The sequence below is a fragment of the Mugil cephalus genome, chromosome 5 (genome assembly GCF_022458985.1).
Source record: "Mugil cephalus isolate CIBA_MC_2020 chromosome 5, CIBA_Mcephalus_1.1, whole genome shotgun sequence".
Lineage (NCBI taxonomy): Eukaryota > Metazoa > Chordata > Actinopteri > Mugiliformes > Mugilidae > Mugil > Mugil cephalus.
Genome location: NC_061774.1, coordinates 9,585,939 through 9,607,238, shown reverse-complemented (window position 1 = coordinate 9,607,238; position 21,300 = coordinate 9,585,939). Strand labels below are relative to the sequence as shown.

General features: G+C 41.8%; 1 protein-coding gene across 1 annotated transcript; it reads right to left on the bottom strand.

Moving 5' to 3' along the window:
• Positions 1-5,812: 5,812 nt before the first annotated feature.
• vegfba (vascular endothelial growth factor Ba) lies at positions 5,813-20,188 on the bottom strand. Its single transcript, XM_047585574.1, has 8 exons — positions 19,126-20,188; positions 15,697-15,748; positions 15,424-15,620; positions 15,263-15,336; positions 15,111-15,146; positions 11,461-11,544; positions 9,907-10,182; positions 5,813-9,509 (listed from the first exon to the last, which is right to left on the bottom strand). Exons 1-8 carry the CDS (start codon positions 19,201-19,203, stop codon positions 9,488-9,490), a joined length of 819 nt encoding a protein of 272 aa, XP_047441530.1. The 5' UTR covers positions 19,204-20,188; the 3' UTR covers positions 5,813-9,487.
• Between the last annotated feature and the right edge of the window lie 1,112 nt (positions 20,189-21,300).

Here is a 21,300-nt window from a genome sequence, read left to right as displayed (position 1 = left end):
GGAAAATTCCTGCAGGTCCGAGGAGTCACCACCAGGGGGAGACATGTCCCCTGTTCACAGCGCCCCGGAGGAACAGAACACGGATATGGTTTAGTTTGTTTAGTGATGTCTAAAAGTCTACAAAGTTCTTGATCAAGAAAATCACTCTGTCCAACAGTCCGAGGGCAACATCTCACGAACCTTAATTTGTATTTATTAAAGTTGGGGTAGTGGCTTTGAATAAAAGGTGCAAAAATACAATAAATTATGTGAACTGGTGTGTTAATCTGGGAGGTCTCAGGGCAAATTTGAGCTGCTGTCATCAACTATGTTGTCATAAAATCGATCCTCACTAAAATAAACCAATCACAAGTCAAATCACACCCACTAAAGGTTTGTACAGTGAATACTTTGAATCTATTTTCAGTCTCCCATGTGCCATGCACCGCTTGGTATCATGTACTCTTTTTTGTATCATGTATATATACTGCATATGAATTATGTCTAGATCATGAATTTATCTGCTTATTTCTCTCTTCCACCTAATTTTCTGTCTCTCAAGCCTCAAGCACATACCCCATATGTGCTGGGTTCTGCACAAGGTTTCCTAGCTAGCTCTGGAGGTTTGGAGGCAACTACGATTGTTATTGACACTATTTACATAAAACTTGAATAGATTTGTCTCTACTGCTGTTGTGTGAACAAGTGGATGTGAAGTATTAGAAATACGTTCCTCTCTGGTATGGCATTATCATAAACCATAATATATTTCTATTTGTCACAATACAGTGGTGCTTGAAAGTTCGTGAACCCTTTAGAATTTTCTATATTTCTACATAAATATGGCCTAAAACATCATCAGATTTTCAAACAAGTCCTAAAAGTAGATAAAGAGAACCTAGTTAAACAAATGAGACGAAAATATCATACTTGGTCATTTATTTATTGAGGAAAACAATCCAATATCACATATTACGTAGTGAATGGCTAAAGTATGTGAACCTCCAGGATTAGCAGTTTATTTGAAAGTGAAATTAGACTCAGGTCAATCAATGGGATGAGAATCAGGTATGAGTGGGCACCCTGTTTCATTTAAAGAACAGGGATCGATCTAAGTCTCCCCTTCACAACACATTTGTAGAAGGGTATCATGTCACGAACAAAGGAGATTTCTGAAGACCTCGGAAAAAGAGTTGTTGATGCTTATCAGGCTGGAAAAGGTTACAAAACCATCTCTAAAGAGTTTGGACTCCACCAATCCACAGTCAGACAGATTGTGTACAAATGGAGGAAATTCAAGACCATTGTTACCCTTCCCAGGAGTGGTCGACCAACAAAGATCACTCCAAGAGCAAGGCGCGTAATAGTTGGCGAGGTCACAAAGGACCCCAGGGTAACTTCTATGCAACAGAAGGCATCTGTCACATTGGCCAATGTTAAAGTTCACGAGTCCACCATCAGAAGAAGACTGAACAACAATGGTGTAGTGGTGGACTGCAGTTTGCTAAAGATCATGTGGACAAGCCAGAAGGACTATAGATATATAGAACTTTTTGGTTGAACAGAAAAGCATTATGTTTGGAGAAAGGAAAACACTGCATTCCAGCATAAGAACCTTATCCCATCTGTGAAACATGGTGGGGGTGGTATCATTGTTTGGGCCTGTTTTGCTGCATCTGGGCCAGGACGTCATTGATGGAACAATGAATTATATCAGAGAATTCTAAAGGAAAATGTCAGGAAGTCTGTCAATGAACTGAATCTCAAGAGAAGGTGGATCATGCAGCAAGACAATGACCCTAAGCACACAAACCATTCTACCAAAGAATGATTAAAGAAGAACAAAGTTAATGTTTTGGGATGGCCAAGTCAAAGTCCTGACCTTAATCCAATCAAAATGTTGTGGAAGGACCTGAAGCGAGCAGTTAATGTGAGGAAACCCACCAACATCCCAGAGTTGAAGCTGTTCTGTACAGAGGAATGGGCTAAAATTCCTCCAAGCCGGTTTGCAGGGCTAAACTAAACGTTTCTGGTAACTGCTGATTAGCAGTTACCAGAAACGTTTAGTTGCAGTTATTGCTACACAGGGGCGTCACACCAGATGAAGCTAAAGTTCACATACTTTTGCCACTTACTAATATTTAATATTGGATCGTTTTCCTCAATAAATAAATGACCAAGTATAATATTTTGGTCTCATTTGTTTAACTAGGTTGTCTTTATCTACTTTTAGGACTTGTTTGAAAATCAGATGATGTTTTAAGTCATATTTATGCAGAAACACAGACAATTCTAAAGGGTTCACAAACTTTCAAGCACCACTGTAGCTGTGTTAAATAATAATATTATTATTAGGGATTCTGATCCTGGTATTATTTGGAACATAGAACATGTTGATTGTATCAGTGTAAGATTGACTGGGCTATACTTTGGTGGCCAGTTTTAGGATTTGTTTTATTCATATGATGCATTTGAACTTCAGATAAAACAAGATACTTCTGAGCATGTATGAGACTTGTCACACAAGAGAAGAAAATAAGAGTTAAATATATGTTGAAGCATAAGTTATATTTTTTAAGACAAAAAAATCAGTGGTATACATTCCGACGTAAACAGGATGTCCCATTTCTGACATTTTTCCCATTAAAGAGAAATTAACTTTTATTGTACAGAGGGCAGTAGACAGACAGTCATGATTGGCTGCTGTCTCAGGTGAGCCGACCTGCAGGTATGGTATGGAGAGAGCAAGATAACATCCAACGGCCTCTCTGATCTCCTCTCACTCCTACTGGTACCCGCATCCTCCGCCTGACAGGATGAAGCATGCCCAGACCACAACTATGTCCTCACCTATTTACCTGTTAGACCCTCAACCGCAAAAAAAAAAAAAAGGCCCGGCCCTGATCTCTACCACCACCCCCCCATGTACTTCAGCTACACTCCCTCCACCTTTTATACCTCTCTTTAATCCACCAAACATCTCCGTCTGAAACACCACCTTTGTGCTTTCAAACATTATTTGATGTTTTAATCTCTTTTACTGAACAAAACGACCCGTATCACGACAAAAAAAAAGAAGAGTTTCTTCTTCGATTGCCAACTTGTCTTTGTGGTTTGCTCCCTTTTGTCCCATTCAATATCTAAATTAGATTTCAGTTCATCATGTATATTTATATTGATGTTTGCAGTTTCACTTTGGCCCTGATTGAATATATCAACAATCTTTGGTTGGAAGGTTCTGAGATTATTTGTGCCTTCACATGGGATTTTCTTCACCAATTTGTTTGGTAAGGTTAGAATTCACATATTCAAAATAGGTAGAGGTGGATGTTAAGTTTAAATATAAATTGTAATTCATCTTTATCCTTTCAGCATCCCTTTGAATTTTGTGCACTAGGCCCATTAAACTATTTGCCTCTGTGGCTTCTAGCCAACGATTGTCTGGTCGGTGTCCTCATCACTTTCAGCTGATGTTATCACTTGAACGACAACCATTTTGTGCACATGACTTCACATGTGGTAACCACAAGCTGACGAGTTCCATTATAAGGCAGCATTTGCACAGATGTTTGCTGAGTGATACCCAGAGGATAAATCCTTTAGGTGGTCCTCTGACTTTTCAGGTTGTCATTTCTAGTTTTGATTCAAACACCTCATGTTATACTGGAGGGATTGTTGGGACTGTTGTTTATTCCACATTCAAGTGGCTGATTTGTCCTATAAACTTAACAGCATTCACATTAAGTCAAGCTGTATCTTGTTCTTCATGCTAAAGAGCTGATTAGCAAACATTAGCATGTTCACAGGTTGGACTGTGAACATTATGGACACCCAGCCGACACAGTATTTTGGTGAATAGCAGTAAAAGGGGCTAAGCTAATCTCTCGGTGGTTGAAAGTCACACAGTTGTGTGGTGGCAGCGTCAAGGGAGGTGACATGTGGGTCTAACTTAACGAAACATCAATGATGTGTCACATACTGCCTACGGCTGTTGCTTAGTTAGCTAGTTAGCTGGTGTCTTCTCGTTGGTCGCCAACTGGTAGCTGACTCCTCGCCTGTGGTCGGTCTTCAGTTGGACTGTGTTTCTAAATCTTGGCACAAGGGATTGTAACATCGTTGGCATGTTAGTATTTTGGATAGCTGGAATCTAATTAACTTGAAAACATTTAGCATAATGTATATAAATGTAGTAATGTAAAAAAAATCTCTATTTCACTACATTATAAATATTACATTATACTGTTGACATGCTCAGTTAAAAGGAATTACAGTATACTTGTTCATAAAGGCTTTCATCTTAGTCTGAACCTATCGACCTGGCACATACAGTTTCCCATGCAGTAAAAAGAACCGTAAATCTTTTATCAAGGTTGATGTCCTCCAGTGGAGCGAGACAGACAAGGTCTGTGGATCCATGTTTCTGTTGAAGATAACGCAGTGTGTTTGTTCTCTAAAATGAAATAAATGTTCTTTGTGTTCGCGGGAGACTTTAAAAAAACACTCACTTTCCTGTAGGTATAACAGAAACCAGCGATGAATCTTCTTTACGCTGCAAAACACGCTCTTTCTCTTTCTCTCTCTCTCTCTCAGTCTTTTTTATCTGTGTTTCTCTCTCACACACAGGAGCGGCGATACCATCTAACAACACACAACTTGCAGGACAGATAGCGTCCAGTACCTGCTTCAACACAGCTGCTGCTACAAAAGCAGGGAGGAAACCGTGGCTGGAGTTATTAGAAAAACAGTGACTCTGAATGCAGAGAAAAGCAAGGTGGAAAAATACAGGAAGTCCCGATACAAGTGCAAAGACTGAGAGAGAGACAATGAACAATGTAGTGAGGTGTGCAGAGGCCGACAGGGTCGTTGTAGACATGGTTGAAGACATATCAATATACATATCAATATATATAGGAGGTCAAATTAATGTGTGAAATCCATTACCACTTACAGAGAAACAGTATTTCTGTTTTCTCCGGTATATTACATAGCATTCTTAGGGGGTTTTCTGAGGACACAGAGCCTGAAAGAGCGGGTTTTGGGGTGAGGCATCTTTTCTGTATCAAGATATATGACTCACTCTGTCCTGTTCTCTCTCTGTCTCCCTAATCTTGCAGCTATATTTAGTACTGGCATGATGCCCTTCGACAGACAGGTTGGCAGCAGCACTTCGCTTCTCTCCTCTCCTCTCCCGCATTTCTTATCCAAATCCTTCCTCTCTCTTTCCTTTCATCTTCCTCGAAAGAAACACTTAACGATCCAGCTGTCACTCACACAATGATAAAGCTGCAGCCCATTGATCATCACTAATCAGTCTGTCATAGATTTACAGCCAGTCAGTGTGATTAAAAAGTCATTAACATCATCACCCGCCCTCTAATATTAAATGCTAATGAGGACTGAACAGCATTTTGCATTGTGCACAGAATACCCAAATAAAATCATCTCTCACAGTCGTGCAGTAACAAACTAAGAAGCTTCATGAAATGGAAATAGTCAAGTCCTCAGGTGTATGCGAGTAAATCCACACTGATTTTCCACACACACACATATATACAACATACAACGTGGGGCTGCACACATTTGTACTTGACCAGCTTCTGACTCAGCAGCACAAACGAGAGGAGGAGAGGGAACAATATTATGTGTGATAACACCACATCACATCACATACGCACTGTGCCCAACTCCCAGGGTGGCACCGTAATCGAAAATGCGTGTTTACCTTTCATTACCGTCAAATGAGAGATTAAAACAAACAGAGCGCGGGGTGGGGGGAGGGAGGTCAGAGCAGAGGGACGTCAGACGGGGACGGGAACAAAAAAGGAGAGGTTTGTACGAAAAATAAGACATTTCCTTTAATAACATCTGTAACATCACGGTTGTATCCTGGTATCAGCTCGAGTATATTTGACGATGCAGTATACACTTTAATGTGGACATCGAATCGATTAATTGGCATGTACTGTATATACGAATACAACAACAAAAAAAAGAACTGCATTTGTTTTCTACAAAGACATCATAAAAGGGCACGAATGGTGTAGCAGCAAAAAAAGAGTGTCGTTTTCTCTACACATAGACTACAGTAGTACAGTGTGTTTGCAGAGAGAGAGAGAGAGATCTGTTGGCAAGGTACAGCTAAAATGAAGTTACAAATACATTTCTTAAGTATGCACTACGTCATACACAATGTCATGACAGGATATTAGAGATTATAAAATGTTATATAGTTTAGTAAGTGGTATCTATAGGCTACTAAGACACTGGAGGCTAGAACAGGGCTACCTTAACAGTACAACGTAGACTGTGCAGATACAAAGCACACTGATGTTTGAAGCTCACACAGGATCGGCTATTTAAACAGACTATCAGTATATCGTTAAGAGCTGTGATGTTGGAATGTTTTTTATCGATCACAATTGGTGCGTTGAAATAATTCAGTCACATTAAGTAACCATGAGGCAGCCAAAAACTTATCGCAGCACCTCAGTCCTTTTAGGTGGAATGTCACTGATACACATCTGTATGAGTGGAGTCCTCCTGCTCCTTCAGCTCGCTTTCTATTTTGTTTTCCCCCAGAGGACTGATCTACAGTACGTGCTTTGCAATCTCAAACACAAGTGTAATCTGTATTTAGGTTCAGGGACTTGTTGGTTTCCCAAGACATTTGCTTGTTTGTTCAAAAAATGTATTTGTTTCCTATTATTAATAAATGATTGGGTGAGTTCATGCAAAGAATAAACACATGAACAGAAATAGCTGCGTGTGAGTAAAACACTTGTAGGAATGGTTTAAGAAATGGGCAAGAGACAATCGATACCACAGCCACGTCTGTAGAGTATATATGAAGTTAGACCGGTGGATTAGCTTAGCGTAAAAACTAAAAATAAGACTAAACTTCTGGCATAACTCTGTCCAGAAGCAACAAACTCTGACTACAGACTCATTTGGAGCTGGCAACTATGTTTAAATACCAGAGAGTTTGCTGTTTCTGCATGTATTTTTTCACCCACTGACAGAACTAAATTAGAGGCTGCGCTTTATTTCCAGTCTTAGCGCTAAGTTAAGCTAACTAATGGGATCATATTTACCACACAGATGTCAGAGTGGCATCTTTCTTCTAATCTAAATGCACTTCCCAAATTGTAAAATTACACCTATAATGCTACGAATGTACATCAAAAGTCTGAAGCTACGAACTCTTTGGGAAACCATCTCCTGTTCCAAGTTATCACACAGTGACTGGTCAGTACTCAGAGGACCAGCTCAGCTCTCCTCTCGTTAAAAGCTCTTCCCTTCACAAACGTCCTATAGGTTCCTCTAAGCCAGTGATGATCACTACAGATGAGACTGTGCTTATTGCTAAACGTATCATTATCTAAAAAGAGAGGTCCGAAATAACACAGAGAAAGTAACAAATATGCTCTAATACTTGGTCATTAATATGTTATGATATAGAGGTAGTGATTGAAGCATTGATTGACAGTAATAAACACTGAATGACGAGCATGAAAAACTTAATCTCATCTCAGGAGAGTATAAATACAGAGCTTATCACAGCAGCCACCGAAACAAAGTTCTGTTGCTGCAAAGGCTGGCACATAAATAATTCAGACTCTGGACCACACGCTGTTTCTGGGAGACTTTTCTTCAATCAGCAGGTTCATATGAATTCAGGGGGGAAGAGTGCGGACGCCAACCATGGAGTTTCAAAGCTACCGTTTCCCTTGGAGCTAAGGCATCACCGTTGAAATGTTCTCAGTGACATTTAGCGCTGGCTCAGCTCAGAGCGTCAGAAAAGGTTTTAAACTCCGCAACCTGCCGCTTTGGGTCCTTCGAGCTCCGGCTTTAGCTCGTCACACTGACTGACACTCCGTTCAAGACCTCATCCTTTCTGAAAATCCCCGTTGCCACCCAGCAGCCAAGCAGTCATGAACCAACATGGAGTTAAACCGTGAGATTCAGTCAGAATATAAACAAGTTATGTTCCGAGTGAATAAAACTCTTTCCGTCCTGGGTCCAGCGTGCAACAACAGCCGCCGTGTTTTCCTTTCACTGCGCTGGGGACGGCTGTTTGCTTGGTCTCTGTGTGCTGCTGACAACGCTGCCCCACTGATTGTTTGAATTACACATTATGATGTATAAGGTCTCCCGTTTGTGGCCCATGTGAGCCGTCTCTGTTTAAATTCAATACATTAGGGTATCGGTTTAGCCGGCCACCCAGCGTGACTCTTTATGCAGACGGATTACAGATGAACAAAAAAAAACCAAAAAACAAAGACACAATATAGAATATCTTTCCAATCATCTCGACAGAATTATAATAAAATATAAAACAGAGGCGTGTTATACAATACTTAATTAAGACTTTGCAGTAAATTGCAAATAAACAACAACTGACATATATTTGCACGCTCGTTTGTGCGGCACAAACAAAAGCTTATGGCTACCTGCATTCGTTTCACATTGTGTGTGTGTGTGTGTAAATATGGATGTTTGTGTGGCCGAGTGTGTCTGGCTGCATTCGTGGTGTCGTCTGTGTTCCTGGTATTATGTGAAGTGTGAATGTTTGTGTGTGAAGCAGTGGACAGCCGCCAGGCCTCATTATTGTCATTCTCCTCACTGCCTGAAAGAGAGGCAAAGAGAGGCAAAGCGGCTCCATTCAATCGAGGAGCCGAGAAAAGATGGAGACAAAAGGCCCAAATTAAACTAATGCTGGAAAGCGGCTTGGAGAGCCAGCCCGTGGTCATACGCTTTGAATGAGAGAGAACGGCTGCAGGGATAACCCATCTGGGTCTTTCAGTGCGGAGACCACACAGATACACTGCATCCCAGCATTCAGCTCAACACACTGGGGTGCCAGTTCATGTGCATGTCCTATGTCCTCCTGGTATGTCTCAGCATGCCACAATAATCTGATGTTTCTCAAATCTTCTGCACAAAGATTGGTCTCAACTTAATCCTGGAATCTGTCTCCGTGTGCAGTTTCCTTTTGAGCAAATGATCTCAACTTCCACCGACGCGTCCGACAGGACGGGACCTGTGATTGGTCCTCTTCATTGTTCATTATGATAACAGGTGAAGGGATCTTCTTTGCAGTCAGAAACCTCTGTCCACCTGCTGGCTCATGACCACCGCGAAACATTTTATCTGTTCATTCCCATGTCGCTCAAAGTTGCCATTTTATTTTTTACGCCACTCCCATCCTCCACCCATCGGATGTGTTTCCGCGACGCTACGTGTCTCTGCACGCATGTGCATGAAGCAGGAAGGCAGACGCATGTTTGAACCCACGTATAGTATCTATAGTATATTTAGGCTGTAATGATGCACTTGTTGTTTTGCTGCTGCAGGGTCTTGTGTGTGCTTCCACTGATATTTTCCTTCAGTTTGAGAAAACTAGATGTCCAAGCGTCTGTATGGTCCATGGCACTGATACTGAGAGTGGGCGATGAATCGGCAGGAATTTGGTGGTGAGAAGGAGGCGAGAAGAAGGTGGGCAGACATGTCAAGTTCTCATTGCCTCACACCTGGAACAACGGACGATAAAGAGAGGATGAAGATTAAGCATGAAATCGTTTTTTTTTTTTTTTTTTGTTACAGGAATAGTGTACGTTATGAGTCTGGTAATAAATCATCTACAACAGAGGCCTTCAATGTTTTTCAGGTCAAGGACCCCCAAACTGATGGAGAGATTAAGTAGGGACCCTCTACCTACCATATGTGTTCTATATTAAACCCGACCTAGTGCAAGCCAACAACTTATAGTCACTCCGCTGATGACAGGAGCTTCACTAAAGTTAAACTTACTAAACATACATGTATTCATCTCCTGCTCTCCATGCATTGTGTTTAAGTTGCAACGCTTGTCTGTTCAGAGTTAAATAAAAACAAGTTCAAGCGGCGGCGACGTATTTTCTGACTGACTTGCAGCGACGAGGGTTGAGTCTCCGGCCCTTCTGGCTGCAGCTCTCAGCCCTGATGCTGCAGTGGCACTGACATGACGTCGCATCCAGAGTCCACTTCCTCCCTCTGCAGGGGCGGCAACGAGGTGTCGGAGAGGGTGAGGGAGAGGGAGAGGGAGAGGGAGAGGGCCAGGGAGAGGGAGAGGGCGAGGGCGAGGGAAAGAGGCTGTTGGGAGGAGGTGATGGAGGAGGAGGAGGAGGAGAGGACGTGGCAGGAATAGCTGGGGGAGCCAGGGTTCTGCGCGGAAGAACAGAGTTGTCGTTAACTACAAGACGTCTGGTGGAAATGTTTTTATTTTTGCTTTTTGGTCATAAAGGTTTGACTTGATGGAGGAGCTAGATTAAAACAAAATCATTTAAGTATTTAATTTGTCACAACAGGTGCTCCTCACACAATCATTAAGGTTTATACATACTACAGATCACACCTGGGATTGTCATACGTTGCAACTGTCTGTACAAGACGTGCCCACAATCCATCTAACAGTGAAGATATTTTAGTTTTTTCAAATGCTAAGTGGCTAAAAATGAAGTGCAAGGCTTGTTTGAACACGTAGTCTGAAACAAACCCACGCGATGTAGTGAGTAGGCGACGTGTGACTAACGTGGGATACGGCTTCCTAAGCTGCTGACAAACTTTTTTTTTTCTCTTTCTGTCCATCTGTCTCTCCCTGTTACCAAGGCTTTGTTCAAATACTTCCTATGACGCCTTCGTTTTCTGCTCCAGACGCCCTGCACTTCCCCTCTCTGGGGTCTGAGTCTGAGAAAGCTGCCTGCATCAGTTGGTCCATTAAGTGGAGCTGGTTCTGGCCCAGCCTTCCCCGGGAGGCTGGCGTCTTTAATGAAGTTACTTAATGAGGCAAAGAGGGGCCATCTTTGTTCACGTCCCGGTGACCACGCCTGCCGCTGGCATGGACAGAGAAGGTGGCATTTGGGAGCAGATTACACAGATTTTACCCCTGCCAGAGTCTGAATAAAGCCTGTTCTGAGTGATGGATGGGTGCTGAGGGACGTCACACCCAAACTGAGTCACCTCTGGCCCCCAGGGGCCCGGAAGTGACTGACAGCAAAGAGAAGGGGAAGCAGATGAAAAAGACTAGAGGGGAAAAGAGCGCTAATTCTTTTGTCCTCGCTGCTCAGGACTCACAGAGAGATTTTATTATCCATGAATATTTTAATAGTGAGGTTACATAAGAGAACATGCCACACCTCTAATAACAGTAAATAATAATTAACTACTGGTTAAATACTCTTTTGATCACTGTGATATGGAGTTTGCCAGTGTGTGCGTGTGTGTGTGAGACCTTGACTCATGCAGCTGTAAAACAAACTGTCCTTCAGGAATAATGTAGACTAGATAACCCAGCTTTCCTCTAATCCAAACATTCGCACTGAGGCTGAAATATGTGGGCTGGAAAATACTGACTAACACAAGCATCACTGTCATCTTAAGGCTTGGAGCTGATTTAAAAAAAAAAATAAAAAAAATAACATGTGAACTGAATATTAAACATACACGGCTCTGGCGTCTCCAGTTGTCTTCAGTCTGGACTTCCCCCTCTCCTTTTTCTTGATTTTTTTCGCTGGCTTCAGATAGGGCCTGAGAATATCCAACAGACAAAAGGTTACACACTTGAAATGCTCGGGAATTCGTGGAAAATAAACTGGAAACACTCAACTAAAGTCAGTCGCCTTTCAGCCACAGTCTGGACATATTGAATGTATCTGTCATGTCCCACCGAATGTTTTATTTATTTTGTGCTATGTGGCTATTCTTTAATTTGACACCTGCGTCTCAACCTTTAAGATTTGAAAGGATTGGCTTCTTTTGGTCCGATAAAAAGGGAGCTGTGTATACTCTTAACTACCAGTTCATTCGGTACACCAGTGAAACCGCCCTGCACTGAATCTGATCTTCGAGGTTACGGTATTTAGCATTTGTTAAAATAACTGAGAGAGCTGCAGATTGAACAGTGTTTTCATTTTGGAAGCTGCGGTTTGTTTTGCTATTGAATTGTACTGTGATGAATCAACACATGGTTTTGTTACTTTGGCAGTCCCATTTAAGTCAGTGGGCTAGACTAAATAACACACACGCTTCAGAGTTTAATTCAATACGGTTTAACAGCATCACAATCTGCATCCTCCAGAACGATCACACAGTTGATGTATCACCTTTCCTGCGCTGCTTCAACACAAACTGAACATTATGACAGTCATGAAGTTAGGATTTAGAGCAGGACTGTTATATTAAAATACCTGATGTGTATCTCATAGTTTGTAATACTGTTTATCATCTTATATTTAATTTCTAACATCACCGTAACTTCATGAGAAATATTGCAGATCATTTATATTTTATTTCGGAGATGAATTCACCTTAGTATTTCATGACTCACACTAAAAGGTACCAGTACAGTCATACAGTGATAAGTTTTTCAGGGCAAGGACCCCCAAACTGATGGAGAGATTAAGTAGGGACCCCCTACTTACTATAGACTACGAGTTCTATATTAAACTTGGCCTGGTGCTATTTATAAATATACATTATTATTACCATTTTGCATTCAATACTAAGCTATTCAAATAATACACTGGTTCAAATTTTCATATTTTTTACTCAGTAGTTGGTTAATGGGAGCGAGCAGCACTGTTAGCTTCTCTTCGGCTAACATTGCAGCGTGCGTCTGGAGTTTCACCTGGGGACCTGACAGAGGCAGCGTGAACTATGCGGCCCAGATTGGCTCAGCGGCAATAAGGGCGGGGCCTATTGTGTACAGGTCTAGTGCGGCGCTCTGCGTGAAGGTGCGCTGTTGCGACAGCTCCTGTATCACTGATGGTGCTGACATAAAGATAACGTATTCTGCCTCCATTTATAAAAGATGCTGGATTTATGTTACAGAAATTTTCATTTGTGATGGAAAATTAAAAAAAATATATATTTAAAAAATGTTTAATCAGCCAAAGATTTTGCGACCTCCCCCTGTTGAAGACCTTTGATGTAAAGCGTTATAAGCCTCACGGGGAACATGTTAGTTTATACTATTTCACTCCAGTGCAGTTTTGATTGCAGCATTATTACTTAACTGAAGTAAAAGGAAACTGGAGGAAGCAAGGGCGGATATCACCATAGGGCACTCAATAATAATTGACTATTTAGTAAATTTCTTGAACAAAAGGTTAAACATAGATATACAGTGGGTGCACACTGTGAGGCTGGACCGAGTCAGACAAAACATGGAGAAAATATTACTGTTTGGAGAATAACAGACCTTTTTTTGTTTTGACTTTTGGGGTTTTTGTTTTGTCAAGCTCTGTTGCCGACAACTCTGTCTTGATCAGCCTGAGCGCCAGCCTTTCCTGATCCATTTAACTTCAACATGTGCTGAGCCCTCAACAGCAAAGTGCACACCCAGCTCTGGTTTTATTTTTTCAGCTTTAATTCTCTTTCTCCGTCCTGATCCCATCTGCTGTATTAAACTATATCCAATTACGGGGACAGTGTTTACCAGCGTAGCCCTGACGTTATTAACAGGTTGCTCTTCTGGTGCTGCTGCTGTTGTTTTTGGAGCTCTAATTTACTATTGTGGATGCGTGACTCTGCGCCGCCAGTCTGGGAGAGAGCACATGGCAGGGGAGATAAAAATCATCACTATGGTGACAACAGGATGCGGGCTGTCCCACGGGATGATGGGAGAGAGTCACACAGATGCTAACTCGCCGAGGCACAAACACACTCACACAGAAACAAACTTGCGCACACATGAAAACTCTCATTTGTATTAACGGAAAATGTAAGCAAAAGAAGAAAAAAAAAATGGCAGATGCAGCCGTAAAGATCCACAGCATTTAACCGAAGGTAGATAAGTGTATACACACGCATACATTGGAATCCTCTATTTATGTCCACGTCCTAACAGGAAGCGCGGGGACATAAACATTAAAGATGCAATCATATGATTGGGGCACACAAACAAACTCCAGGGACCCAACAGAAATGTTCCTCTCACAGAGTTCAGCTGTCAGTCCCACATGACGCTCTCTAAACCTCTCTAAACCGTGAACAGGAGGATTTCTCCAGGCTGAGCCCAACCGCTTCTTTTATATTTTCTTCTGTTTTTGTCCACTGTCATCAAATTTTTTTTAGGACTTTTTAATCATAGTTGTGTGGTTACGATGTGTCACCCTAGTCATCCAGATGCATAAGATGTAGCCACAACATCATCTGTCTGTGCAGAAAACATTTTCTTAAGTCCCACCTGATATATTAAAGGCGCTTTACAGCCAAGGTAACATAAAAGCAGACATTTGAAATAATTCACTGAAAATAACATGAACTAAATAATGATCAGTTTGCTACAAGCAATTTTTTTTTTGTGCTGTTTAATCGCGGTAGTTAGGGCTGTGACACAACACCAAGCTGACAGTTGACCGTTTTCCGGTGACTCAGCATGTCCCAACAGAGAGGAACAGGCCAGTGACAAAGCAGACTCAGATTGGCTCGGGGGATAACAAGCGCACAAGGAGAAAGGCTGAAACAGCGCGACCAACGAGCACCGAGGACGTCTTCACATCCTCATCCAGCTGTACAAAAACCGACCAGCATGACTCAGGGGAGGCCAGCTCTGTGCGACAGTTTGTAGCTGTTCCTCCCTTTCCCGGCTCATTGCAGCTGTACTCGTTTCACCTTTTGAATGATGAACACAGAGAACCGCCTGCTGCTGGTTCACTTATGGCCCAGACACAAAGCTACGTCACAGACGGCCTTTGTTGTCGGTAGCCATTTGATATCCATCCGGTGCCTTCAAACAGACGTGAGCACTGACATGTTTCACTGTCGGACGTACGTGACACTGACGATGACCATTTGACTACTTGTTGCATCATAAAAGTACATGTTTGCCAGAGATGTTTGGCTTCTCCATTAATAAAGAGGTTTCAAACAAACCTAAATGACAGCCTTAAAGCTCATTGTTAGACTCATGTAATCAAAATTAGGTAAGGTAATAAGTGTAACTTCTTTTAAATGCTATTAACCCATTTAAGGGTCAGGTTTTATCATTAAAAGCTACCTGCTCATTCACGGGTGGAATCACCAGCACGATAAGAGTGATAAAAGTTTTAACATTTGAGACACAGAAAGAAAGGGAACCATGAGTGTTTTACCTCGAAGTAGGCGTTGGCTGGAACTGCTCTTTAAATCTGCACACAGATAAAGCAGACGGTGTTTGTTGTAAACACGAGGTGAGGTCAGAGAAGAACAGGTTCACCATGAATCTCTACGTCTACGCACAGACGTAAGAGCGTGTTTTCATTACCTGCACTCACACTGGCTGTGCTCGACGAAGGGCAGCTCGATGAGCTCATGCTTCATGAAGGACGTTCTCATCAGCTGCGCACGGATCAGAAAAAATAACCATTTAACATTTATCATCAACTGTAGCACACAGGGATTGTGTGTGTGCGTGTGTGTGTGTACCTCCATGGTGAGTGTATGTGTGAGCGTGGGCACACACTCCAAGGCCTCGTCGGCACAGCAGCCGCCGCATCGCCTCACCGACACGCAGGACGGGACGAAGAGACTGTGCGTCTCCCCCGGCAGTTCCCTCCACACCTCCAACAGAGTGTCCCGAGGCTCGCAGCCGCTCCGAGAATAAACCTCCAACCACCGACGCACTGGCAGAGGGAACGAATAATGTGTTAAATTTTGTACTCTTTCAGGTCCTCAAAGAAAAACGGACATGAAATGTACCTTCTCTGCCTTCCCTGGATTTGGGGGAGTCTGATGGTCGCCAGTGAGCAAGCTGGAAATAATAAAAAAACACTGATTAGCATTGAAATTTGGAGCCATGATGTCAAAAAAAAACACAAGAAAACAATAAGAGATTCAAATTAACTGCACATGCTAAAGATGATTAGCTTCCCTATATATATATTATTCATAGGTACAAAGCAATTGCAGTTAATAAAACTTTCATTAAGCCATCGCGGATAATAAAACTTTCATAAATTCAATCGTACTGATTAAAAACCAGCATTATATGCCTCCAATTACTTTTCAGCTATCGCCCTCGACTTGCCGCCAGGGCAGATCTATAGCGTGAAGTATTTCCTGTTAATGAACACCACAATATTTCACACCTGACTCAATAAAGCCCGGTGGTAAATGACAGGAAGAAAGAGAACTTTGACACTGCTGCGCGAGGCTAAAATGGAGCCAGCGGCGTGACAGATAAATTAAACAGGCCAGCTTTGTTATGAAACATTTCCTGCACAGATGAGGTCCATTTGAGTAAAAATGTCAAAAATGTCCGTGTGATCGCGTTTCAACCACATCTTCACCTCCACGGCGGCCTGAGGAGGGAGCTGCTGCATCTCTGAATGTGTTGCACCTGCTACCTTTGCCCTGAACCCTTTCAACCGATTATGGAAAACTTTCAGCAGAGTGAGAGTGGCCGATAACGGATTTCTTTCTTTTTAAGAAAATGATTAGTCCACAGTGTTATTGACCCATTAGTTCACTACTCTTTCTCATTTCTCATTATTTCACCTCATTTCTTATGAAACACACATTTATTTGAGTGTTTATGTTCCCTCCTACGTCATAATTTTACCACAGTGTACGAGATAATAAACTTTCCATTCCAATACATCATCCACAGATGTACTTACTTTTCAAATTCAAATTATAAGTATTCATTCAAAAACATATGATAGCTTTATAAAATACCATGCGATATAAACACCAGAGCTTCCTTGACCTCACATACTGTTTGATTTAAATAACAACATGTTGACCACAGGTAACAAATAACAACAAGTCGTATCTCGACCTCTAACATTCATCTCATGACCTTTTTAAGGAGCCCACTGTCCAAGCAGCTACAGCAAAATGGTGCCTTACACATACTCAACACCTGGTATGATAATGTATCAGTCACAGAATAGTTTCATTGATTAAGTAAAGGATCTGAATTTGGTAATGAAAAACACACAGAACGAGAAACTGATTTTTATTGCCCGCTGCTTGGGCCTATGTGTGTGTGAAGACCAAGGCCACTTGTAAGAGAATGTAGACTTTGTACAGTTGCCCCCTTGTAACTGCTCCACCCCCTTCTACACACACACACACACACACACATACACACACACACAAACACACAGGTTTGGTCCACATTGATTCAACAATATCCAGTTAAGCCGAGAGACTGAGGCCATTTTGTAACTGCAACGAGCTGAACTAAGAATCTGTATCAGTCTCTGAGACAAGTCTAAGATTAACTCCTTTTGGCAGCCATATCTGAGCTGGCACACACACACACACACAGCTACACACAGCTACACACTCCTGAGTACCAGCCCAAAGCCATCTCCACTGGCATTACTGTCTGTCTAACCCACCTAACTCCATGCAACTCCCAGAGCACACTGTGCAAATTGGCCGTGTGTGTGTGTGTGTGTGTGTGTGTATGTGTGTGAAAACAACCCAGCCCTAAATCTACACGCCGTCTCCCCATGCACACCGAGCTTTATCTTTACAGACAGAGAAGGATGACCCATTTTTGAAAAAAATAAATGAAAAAAATAAGCTGTCAGAGAAGCAGACAGCATTAAAGCAGAGACTCAAGCACGAGGCCAGCTGTGAGCAGGTGAAGAGGCTTTCTGCTGTGCTCCATGTAGTGTCTAGGATGATGAATCACTGAAACCTACAGTATACAGCAGCACAGAGTCAGGGCTGCATCCCACACCTCTTCTCAGGACTGCCTGTTCCTGATAGGAGCCTCCAGACATAAATAAAAAGGAAGCACATGCAGGTCTCTTCAAAGATCTGTGCGGAGCATGGGCCAATGTGTCATATCGAGGACAACGTCGGCACAATCAATGAACACTTGTTATGAAAGATAACTATAATGACCACACCGTAAATTCAAGTTTATAACGACTTAAACAGAAGTAATTCATGTGATTAGAGCTGACATTATTAGCAAATTATCCTGTCAAATCAAAGATATGGATTACCAATAATCCAATAGTAGAATAGAAGCCACCTATTAATCAAAATAATAACAATAATTTTGTTCAACACATAATGAAAACAATGTTTGGATTAATGTATTAATGTTTAATAAATTGTTTACTAAGGTGTTATACATATATATTTATAACATAACTTCCAAGTCTTCATTGTAAAGTAAGCTTAACCAGCTAACCTAAGCTAATTTAGCTAAATCAAGGAACATAAGATCAATCCCATCCAAACAAAACTAAGACCAGTCAAGAAGTATATATGAAAAGAAGTATCTTGATACACTGACAGTAACAGTTTTTCTGGTCCACAGAAAAACTGGAATAATAAGGGGTCTGACAGATAGTTTAGATTAACTAAGCTAACTCAGCTAAAAGGTGTTTACATGCTACCCATCAGAGCTGTTGCTATTTCTCATCTAAAGCACACTGAGAAGCAAATATCCACCTAAATGGGGTGGTGGTCCTGTACTGAAACATATGAACAGCTGACTGAGCTGACTAAGCTTGGTTAGCGTGTAGCAGCCCTAACGCTAACCTTAAATAACTTGAGTGGTGTCTTCTCATTTAAACCCCACTTACAACAAAAAGACAAGCCCAACACATCCTCCTTTAATGTTAACATCATCAGCACATTCTTATTTCTGATCGTAATGAAATGCAAAAAGGGGAAAGGTCTGACAATTTGGGTAATCTAAGCTAATTTAGAATAAAGCACTCTGTGATCATTTCCCTCCAAAAACGCACGTATGTTTGGTGAACAAACAGCTAGCTAAAAGAGATGAACAACCTGTCATAAATAAAGGAGGATTTAAACAACCTCAAGCTAATTGAAACTCAATTCATGCCCTATATTTAGCTACTGAATTATTGTGGTGAGTGAAGCCAATAAACCACAAAGTCACTCCTGCAGGGTTATGGTTGTTTTCTGTCACAGTGTTGACAGGTGTCATTGACCCGGAGGATACCTTGCACGAAGCCATAACTTCCCTTCGGAATAAATTCATACAGGAGGGTTGTCAGCCTACTTTCTCCTACCAAGGAGACCATCCAGATAAGATGGAGACTGGTCTGACAGGCTCCAGGCTGGTCCAGGCAGCCTGAGCCTGACCACCCCAGACATGCAGTCTTTTGAGGTCAAATGGTCTATACATACCTTGGCATGGGACGTCGGTATTCTGGTGAGCAGCAGGAATTGAAACATTCCTAGAATAACTTGAAGCATAATCCCCATTGTGTGTAGGAGTCCAAGGGGAACGCAAAAAATATTTTTGGACCAATCCAAAAAAGCAAAAGCAAAAGGAGGGGACTTGTCCTCCTTCCTTCGCCTCTGTGTCCGATTAGAGACGCAGATATCCCGCTTTCATTCTCCAGTCTCCCTTCCTTGAAAGGACCCCCAGGCTGGCATCCTCATTGCTGCAACTTTATTGGGTCGCATTTGATCAATAAAAAAAATCAGATCCCAACATAAACCATGAACTCCGAAAGATTTATTCGCTGATTAATAAGTGGTATGTTTAAAATAAGCCTCCCTACTTTACCATATATGCGTTAAAAGAAATCTTAGGCTATATTATTGACTGTAAAACCGCAGTCTGGATAAATCCCGGCCTTTATCCTGAAACTTGTCTTAACTTTAAAGTGATGGCTCCTTGTATTTATTTTGGGTACCGTCAGTCTGTGGGTCCTGATCCCGTGAAACCGGTCTCCGTGGGGTCCTGGGTGGCGTGACTAGAGGGGATCAAACGCTGAAACGTGGTTCGATCATTAAATCCTCCGTGCGGATGGAGATTTAAAAATAAAATGAAAAATGAATCACGCCTTCCCAGCTATAGGACGTCTATCCGGTAAAGATCCAAGGCTTGTGGTGCGACGTGCAGAGGGACCAGTGCCGCATATTCCTCTCCCTCGGCTCGGTCACTGTGTCTCCACTCAGCCGCTCTCTCTCTGAAAATGTGACGTTACCCCTCCAGGCGCATCTCCTCGGTCTTATTTATTTATTTCCTTTATTATCCCCTTACAAATAAACCTAGAATAACGTCCTGTAACGCTGACATGGAGGTGCAGCGGCAGCAGTCCGCGCTCAGACACACAGAGAGGTCTGGAAAGGTAGGAGTCTTCATTTGTTGTTGTGATCGGTTTCCTCATTTCCTTTTTGCCCTTGAGACGCACGCAGCGTAACCATTGCACTGCCAACTTTTTCCAAACGGGACAGGCGCACTGGATTACAGGTGCAGCGTGTCTACTGGTCCCGCAGTGGGGGGTCAGGGGAGCCTCCGGGGTCCCTTGGTTGCAGGGAGCATGGCTGCACCTCCAAATGAGGACACCCAGATCATGACCACCGGTGGATTTCTTTAAATTTGCCCAGTTTTAGTCACAGAAAACATTACGTTTAAATATGACACGGAAACAACAACTGGATTAAATTAATAGTTATTGGCAACGATTCGGGGCAATACTGATGTTATGTTTAAGAGAAAGTGACACATTTCTACTGGTTTCTTTCCAAGAAACATTTGGATTGGATTTTTTTTTTTTTTACATGGACAAAACAATCAAAGAGACAACTACAAAATTGAGAAGGGGATTCTTCTGCTTTACGCAACAATGGGCAGAATAATCAACAAAAAAGAGAGATATAGTTATAATAGTGGTTGTTTTTGCAGAATAAATAGTTTTATGCCTTTTAATTGGGACATACATTTGGGGTTAAAACGTATTAATGACAGCACATTATAGTTGATAAATTCTTGTCACTTTATGGTAATTATAGGAAACATACAAAGTTGACTTGGTAGACTTTGAAACAATAAATGATAACTGTCTTTTAGTTGGTGCATGGTACTTCTGCACCAGACAGATAAAAATAAAATCATCCAGTAATGAAAAAGTGATGAATTCAGTTTAAACTCACTATTTAAAACAGATTCTTCTGTGGCTATTACAACATACTGATTATCATGACAGCGTGGCCCCAAAAGTGGATTCATCCATGATTCATTCTGTTAGTGAGATCGTTTCTGCATAAATATCTACTGGTAAGAAGGATCTTGGCACCATGTGACCTCAGGAAACTTCCAACTTAATAGACCCTTGAAATAAAACATGAAATAGAATTTGGGAAGCAGAGAAATTGAATAATGAAATCTTTCGATTTTAGCCTGTGGGGTTGGCGTCATTATTGTGGCGTCTTTCAAACAGCCTGGACATATAATGTGATCTGAATTATATTTACTGCTTCATTCTTTGACATTTTCAAGGTGAACACACCCGGGTTGTGTTGGTTGGACTGTTTCACTGCCTCCTACCAAGAATTAAAAATGCGGTTTCT

Coding starts and splice junctions, on each gene's coding strand:
- vegfba (XM_047585574.1), bottom strand. CDS start 19,203: ATGGGGATTATGCTTCAAGTTATTCTAGGAATGTTTCAATTCCTGCTG. Junction 15,621..15,696: donor ATCCAGGGAAGGCAGAGAAG/GTACATTTCATG, acceptor TCCCTCTGCCAG/TGCGTCGGTGGTTGGAGGTT. Junction 10,183..11,460: donor ACTGGAGACGCCAGAGCCGT/GTATGTTTAATA, acceptor TCTTCCGCGCAG/AACCCTGGCTCCCCCAGCTA.